The sequence below is a fragment of the Pygoscelis adeliae genome, unplaced genomic scaffold, assembly GCF_000699105.1.
Source record: "Pygoscelis adeliae isolate BGI_AS28 unplaced genomic scaffold, ASM69910v1 Scaffold286, whole genome shotgun sequence".
NCBI lineage: Eukaryota > Metazoa > Chordata > Aves > Sphenisciformes > Spheniscidae > Pygoscelis > Pygoscelis adeliae.
The window spans coordinates 9,216,447-9,223,734 of NW_008825076.1; the positions used below are offsets into that span (position 1 = coordinate 9,216,447).

Sequence of the window (7,288 nt, forward strand, 5' to 3'; positions counted from 1 at the left end):
GAGGGGCGAGAACTGGGGAAGGGCTGGGCGCTGGGTGACACCCTGAATACTGCTGCCAAGCTCTCCTCCTTCCTCCAAATTTCCATCCCAGCCCCGCCTGTGCCTGTCCCCACCATCTGCTCTAAGTGGGACTACAGGAAACCCATCAAAACCAGCCCCTCTCAATGACAGACGCACACACAGAGCTTCACACCTTTGGGGTTGGTTGTTTTGTTTTGGTTTTTTTTTTTGGTTGGTTTTTTTTTTTTTCCACTGTGGATGTTGTACCAGTTTTATTGGTAAAATTAACATGAAGCCTCACAAACGCTGGAACATGCTTTTCCTTTTAAAGAATTTCCACTGGACCTTAATGGTGAGCATCCAGTCGTTGACATATAAACTCTTACAAGCTGATGTGCACACATGCGCCCGGGGGAGACGGTGGCAGCGTCCTGGTGTCAGGGATGGTTTCTGCGCGATGCACTGGGAGCCCACAATTCATTTGCCAGCCTTCTGGGCCTTCTGGGCAGACTTGGTGACTTTACCAGCCCCACCGCTTTTCTTCTCCACGTTCTTGATGACGCCCACGGCCACAGTCTGCCGCATGTCACGGACAGCGAAGCGGCCTGTGGGGTGGAGAGAAGGGGGACATGAGCGAAACGCGGCCGCCTTGCCCTCCCTAAGGCTGAGATCTTCTGGGTGGGTGATGGTGGGATCTACACCCACCATTCGTGGTGCCATGCGTTACCCCTGTCCTTGGAGCAGGTTCCTGCAGGAATGAGCCCTGCGCCACCAACACTTGCTGTGACCGCCAAGCTACCCCGATGCTCCTCTCTGTTTAAATGACTATTTATTAAACTTAAATCACATCTGCTCTGCAAGCTCCCAGCATTGCTAAAGCTTCCAGATGTGCAACATCATCCAAGGAAAGCACGGCACTTCCCTGCATTAAAAGGTGTCCTCTGCTGAGCAAACTTCCCTTTTTTCTCCTGACAAGTTGTGTTTTAGGGCAGAGATGGGGAAGCTGAAAAATATTTCTGCATTCAGAAACTATCGGGGTTTAGGAACTTTGAAGGAAAGGCCCTGTTGCTGCCAGAGGGAAAACCCAGCCCTGCCTTTGGAAACCTAGCTCAGCAGAAAGTCCGTCCTGCCCCATCGGCCCTAACAAAGTTCATGCATCAGATTTTGCCCTCCCAGCATGTGGGGGAGCAACAAAACATGCTCAGCTCCCTCCCCAGTTTAACTGGTGGGGGATACTGGGAGAAGCTCAGCACGTCTGGTGTGAGCTCTACAGTCGTAGAGACTTCATGGCCCTCTGCAGGAGACCTCAAAAAAGCCGTTCCCTTACCAAGGGGTGGGTACTGGGAGAAGCTCTCCACACACATCGGCTTGCCAGGGATCATCTCCACGATGGCCGCGTCGCCCGATTTCAGGGACTTGGGGTTGTCCTCTAGCTTCTTGCCGGAGCGCCGGTCGATCTTCTCTTTCAGCTCGGCGAACTTGCAGGCGATGTGTGCGGTGTGGCAGTCAATGACAGGCGAGTAGCCAGCGCTGATCTGGCCAGGGTGGTTCAGGATGATCACCTGGGGGACAGAGCGGTGTCAGGGCAAGGCTGGGAGCCAGCGGGTGGTGACAAACCGCGTGTGGTGGCACCACCAGCTCTGCTGACCTGAGATGTGAACTGCGCTGCCTCCTGCGGCGGGTCCGACTTGCTGTCCCCGCAGACGTTCCCACGACGGATGTCCTTGACAGAGACGTTCTTCACGTTGAAGCCAACGTTGTCCCCGGGCAGAGCCTCGCTCAGGGCCTCGTGGTGCATCTCCACGGACTTAACCTCAGTGGTGATGTTCACGGGCGCAAAGGTGACCACCATGCCAGGCCGCAGGATGCCGGTCTCCACCCGGCCCACGGGGACTGTGCCAATCCCTGCAGAGACAAGGACAGAGCAGAACAAAATGTAACCTGCCTGGCATATCCCTGGGCCAGAGCCTGGCTGCAGCAAAAGCAAGATATCTCCAGTGGTTTTCACCAAAGATCCAAATTTTAGCTGCAAGATCAGCATTAGGGTCTTCAAAAAAACCACAAGTCTGTCCTTTCTACCCACTGTTTTGTAAAAAAGGAGTAACACCAGAATCAGAAGGCCCTGAGCAACCCACGTGCCCTGGAAGCTCTTCCTTTGCAGCAGCTGTGGCACCTCCTGCGTGGAGGACTGGGCACGTAATGCATGCAACAACACGCTCTGTATCCCTGATGGCCACACCATTAGCATAGGATGAAGTCCACCTATGCCAGGGAATGAGGGCGGCTAATTAAATGAAAGGGACCTTTTACACCCTGTGTCATCAGGAGGCTTTGGGAAAACACCTTTGGAGTCAGGTGAAGAATCATTAAGAGAAACAACCTTGAAAAAAGGTTGGGGAGGTTGGCGGGACCCATCTGCTCCTCCACATCCACCCTACTGCTTCCACCTCCCCCCCGTCCCACGGTGTCTCTGCTCTCTAAGGACCTGCCTAATGGTAAAACCATATCTCTTTCCCCCAGCTGAGCTAAGGGAGGACACAGACCTGCTCACCACCTTTCATCTCCATTGCAAACAAAAGATTGCATTAAAAAGCCTGCTAAAACCCATGTTCAACCCCTGCCTGGTTGAAAAGTGTGGAAAAGGGCTGGAAATGGCTGTGCCTGCCTGATCCAACAGCTGGGGAGTCAGCAGGGCTGCCCGCTGCTGCCAGCAGGTCAGAGAGTATTTATAGCTCGGAAAAGTGTCCCCATCACCTCTCCAGAGGGAAAGGGAGACACGCCGACTGACGGGCTCCCTACATGGCTGGCGCGGTGGTCCAGCTCGGCAAAGGGAGGTGCCGGTGATGGACACCAGCATTTGGGAAGCATGGGCAGACCGCGGCCAAGCCACCACGCACCAGCCTCACTGGTGGCCCTCCCCGCTGGCCTTGTCCCTCATCCGGGCCCCAGCACATTTTTGCTGCCTCCATCTTGCCCTGCCAGCCATGACCACTGGGACACCCAAATTTGCAGCCATTTTGGCATCGTGTATTCCCTGGGCAGAGCTCACAAGCCTGCTGCTCCTCTCTGGTCCCTGGGCACCTTGGGCATGTCATCCTCCAACCCCAGACAGCCCAGTCTCAAATGGGGTCTTTGCCCTGGAGCTAACACCCTTCTCCCCAACATTATCTCAAGTTTGAGTACAGTCCCTCCAGTTTCCCAATACCTGGAAATGTCATTCCCAAATTCCCATGGAACGAAGACTCCAGTTAAAGCAAAGGGAAGAGGGACAGTGGCAAGGCTTTTGCTCACCTCCGATCTTGTAAACGTCCTGGAGGGGCAGGCGCAGGGGTTTATCTGTGGGGCGAGTCGGGGGCAGGATGGTGTCCAGGGCCTCCAAGAGGGACACCCCGCTGGCGTTGCCTTCCTTGCGCTCCACCTTCCAGCCTTTGAACCAAGGCATCTGGAAACAGAGCAGCAACAACATGCACTGAGCGTGCCCGTCCTCAGCATCCAGAGGTGATACCAGAGAGATGTCCCACCAGGACAACCTTCATGGAGTCAGTCCAACCATGTCCTGACTTTACCTGGGGACTGGCGAGCTCTTTTCACTCCACCATCCCTTCAGGCTTATCTGCACCCCCTTGCCCAATCTCCCCCCTCTCTCCTAGAAACGTGCAAAACATCCATTAACAGGAGAAAAAGGATGGAAGTGGTTAAATCCAGCAAACTCACAGTCCCCATTCCCAACATCAGCCTGCGGATGTTGCCTTCCCATGCCAGCTGCCTGGATCCTGCCCTCCAGCAACGATGGCACAGGGACCACAGGGTCTACAGCCAAGTCCCAGCTACAAAGCGCCCAACCTTCAGTCCTGGGAACTGAGTTTCTTCAAGGCAAGCCCCAGACAGACCCTCCTCCCCGCTCGCTCCTGCTATCACCCCTCCAGGGTTTGGTTTTTAAAGCCTGCCTTGGGAGGATGCTGGAAACCTGGCGCTTCCACTAGGGCTGCCGAGGGGCAGGATTGTTTTTCACAGACGCTCTCTGCTCCTGCCCTAAATTGGACCCTTGAATTGGCCAGGAAAGAGGCAGAGAGGTAAGGAAATGTGCTCAGCAGAGGCCACGGTTTGATGCAGGGAACCACAGTGCTTGCTGGGGGTGATGCTGCACATCTGGAAGCTGTAGCAATGTCTGAGGCTTGCCGGCAAGAAAAATTCAGTCCTGGGTCTGAAACAACCCTGATGCAACAAACAGAGATCAGAGTCTGCAAGGTCATTCCCCCTTCCTCTGCACAGAGAGGTTTAGACAATATTTTCCCACTCAGATGTAAAACGCTGCCCGTGTGCCCCAGCTCCATCGCACACGTTATGGATGTGGCTTTTCCCTTAGGCACCAACATCAGTGGCACAGTGCATTGGGTATGGGGCTGAGGCTAGGGGTGAAACGGGACCCACAAAGTGCCCCCGGTTTCACAGCCATCCCTGGAGGACACGGCTATGCCAAAGGCTGGTTTCCCATCCTGCAGTCTGCACCGCTTTCAGGAAGGAGCGAGGGGAAGAGCTGGGTCCAGCCAGGGAATTCAGCCTGCATCAAACGTGTTCAGATCAGCCTCCCTCAGAACGTCACACCTGACACTGATTTCCCTCCTTGGTGACAGTGGCAGGAGGAGCCTGGGGACACCTTTGCAGAGGGATCCTTCCCGGGGCACTGCAGCTATTGCCACGCAGCCGGCCCCAGCATCAGGCTAACAGCTAAGCAAAATGATAAATCCATTCAGCTGGTGACGGAGCCGCATGTGATGCACAGGATGACTCAGACCTTCCCCCCAGCCTGCTGTCACACAGCCCAAAACGCCAGGCAGGTGCCCATGCGAGCAGCTGCCCCGGTGGCTGCCTGCCCACGGGCTCTGCTCTCGAGGGTGACGGCCACCCATGTGCCCGCAGCGCCCGTCCCCCTGCCCCTGCCCGGCTTGGGGACATGGAGAAATGGCATGACATTTCTGGTGATGCCTGGCTGTCAGACCTGTCCTTTTTCCTTTTGAGGCTTTATCCAGAAAACTTCTGACATCCCAAGAATCAGATAAAGATGCACTTTGACACCTTCTGGGAGCAAATTCACTCTGAGAAACCTCGGCATGGCCCCAGGGTGAGAAGCATCTGCAAAACCTGGTTTGTGCTTCCTCCTAGGGCCACCCAAGTAAAATCTCTCTTATGTATTCCCCAAATCCGCTTCCCAAAGAACAATTCCTATTCTACCACTCCTATGGCAAAAGCAGGATCGGACCAAACCCCGCAGCCAGACAGGCTAAACTGCAGGCTCAAGCCCCCATAAATAACAGCTGAGCTCCAACTCTTTTGCACCCCAAGTGCATTTTACAAAGCAGTTGCTTTTCTCTGATTTTACCCAGCCAGTGAGCATCCCAACACACCCACCCCACACACCCCAACGTTGAGGCTGCAGCCCCGGGCCACCACGCTCCCTTGCACCACAGATTGGGTGTGTTTGAGTTGCAGCATCCCACGGGGTGAAAGTCTCCCAAACCACATCGAATGGCCCAGTTCTGTTGGCTGCAGCAACTGAAAGCTGGCTTCACATAAAACCCCATTTGCCAAAAAGCTCTCAAATGTCAAACTTTGATGCAAGTGCAGTCCAGCTGTCATTTTTTGCAGTTGGCCTGGGGCTGCTGTGCAACATCGACATGGGCTGGAGTCTTCCACGCAGAGCTGGCTCCAGCCTGACGTACCACCACACCTCCCCTGGCCCGGAGGTGACAGGAGCTGCAGGGACGTCACGGCTCTAATCTCCACTTTCTGATAAGCCCCCTGACAGACAGACAGACAAGTCACTTGCCTGCCTTGTGCTTTAGTGAAACCCCGCCAGAAATTGCAAGTGAAAAAAATCAGCGTTTTTTCGAGCGAGGAATGAGAGGAGAGATATCTACACTGGCGTCCTGCTCAAGCTTTCCTACATGGGATGCAATATGGGAAAGAGGAGTCTGTCCCAAGCTGGTGTCCTGGCAAAGGCGGGACGGGGACCTCCTGGGGACCACAGCATGGGGAGGACCCTGCACCCTCTCTAGCAAAGCTCGTGCTGATCCAGACCTCTGGCCAGGCTTTCTCCCCAATTCCCCAGCTCAGGCAGCTCCTGGGAACCCACCCCGGAGCCAGCTGCCTCCTTACGGCAGAGGGGTGAGTTATTTCGGCCCCTGCCTTCTCTCGGGCAGCGCATCACGTTGAGAACATGCTCTGAGACCCGTCTAGAGGAAGGGGGCCAGCAAACCCCATCCTGCTCCGTGCCTCCTCTCTGCAGCCTATTAATAGGAGAATTGTTCAGGATCATCTTCCCGGCCCAGCAGCTGCTGACATTTGGAGCCTGTCTGATTTGAGGCACCCAGGAACTATGCAGCTGGGTTTGGCATGGCCGCGGCTGACCTTTATCCCAGCTCTGCTCTGCAGGGGACAGGAATCTCCCAAGCACCCCCAAATTTCCTTCCTTCCAAGCCAGCCCCAAGTGAGCAGCCTTTCCCGTGCAAGGTTGTGAGCTGCATTTCATGACGGTGTGAGCTTGCATTGCAGCACTCCTCTAGCTCAGGCTTGCAACCCTTGACCTCCCTCAGTTGCTGCCATACTGATATGTTGCGTCCCTCGTCATAGAGCCCTGACCCACAATCCACAGGTGAAGTCCTAAAGCCCTCTTAAGCATCACATTTCCCATTGGTTTCACCAGGGATGGCTGGGGGTTTCCGGTCTGAGCAACTTGCTCAAGGTCATCCAGAAGCCAGCAGGAGAGCAGGGACCTTCCTCTGGCCAGAACTTTCTTTAGAAGACTAAAGCTGAGGTAGCTTTTTCTCCAAAAAAACAATGTCAGAGTAACAACTGCTACTGGCCGCGTGCCAGCCAAGAAGCCCCCATTCTTCTTCAAGCTCTTCTCTCTCCCCTGCTGTCATATGAAGTAATAGCAAGGGCCCACCCAGAGCACCTTGCCTTTGTGTCCCCACCATCCCCATCACTGATGCACAGCGGGAGAGATCTTGTAAAAATCAACTGGAGAAAGACCGAATGCAAATGGATGCTCTAGGAAACCACGGTTTTGGCATGGGAAACCTGGTACCTCCCCAAGCAAAAGTCACCTTAAGAAGTGAGATCCCAGCACTGGAACCGGACGTGTGGCCATCACAGTGGCATACGGCACCGATGGGAAACAGCACCCAGTACCCAACACGCGGGAGCCCAGCTGCGTGGCGGGAGCTGTTACAAGCCTGCGACCAGATCGTGTTATTTCCCTCAGAAAACAATGCCCTAAAACCACACA

General features: G+C 54.9%; 1 protein-coding gene across 1 annotated transcript in view; it reads right to left on the reverse strand.

Annotated features, from left to right (window-relative positions):
* Positions 1–239: 239 nt before the first annotated feature.
* EEF1A2 (eukaryotic translation elongation factor 1 alpha 2) overlaps positions 240–7,288 on the reverse strand; it is a 12,979-nt gene continuing 5,930 nt past the window's right edge. The window contains exons 4-7 of the mRNA XM_009326816.1: positions 3,292–3,442; positions 1,649–1,905; positions 1,328–1,562; positions 240–605 (exon numbers count right to left, since the gene is read on the reverse strand). Of these exons, the coding sequence (XP_009325091.1) occupies positions 478–605; positions 1,328–1,562; positions 1,649–1,905; positions 3,292–3,442 (771 nt within the window). The 3' untranslated portion in view covers positions 240–477. The remainder of the gene's footprint in view (positions 606–1,327; positions 1,563–1,648; positions 1,906–3,291; positions 3,443–7,288) is intronic.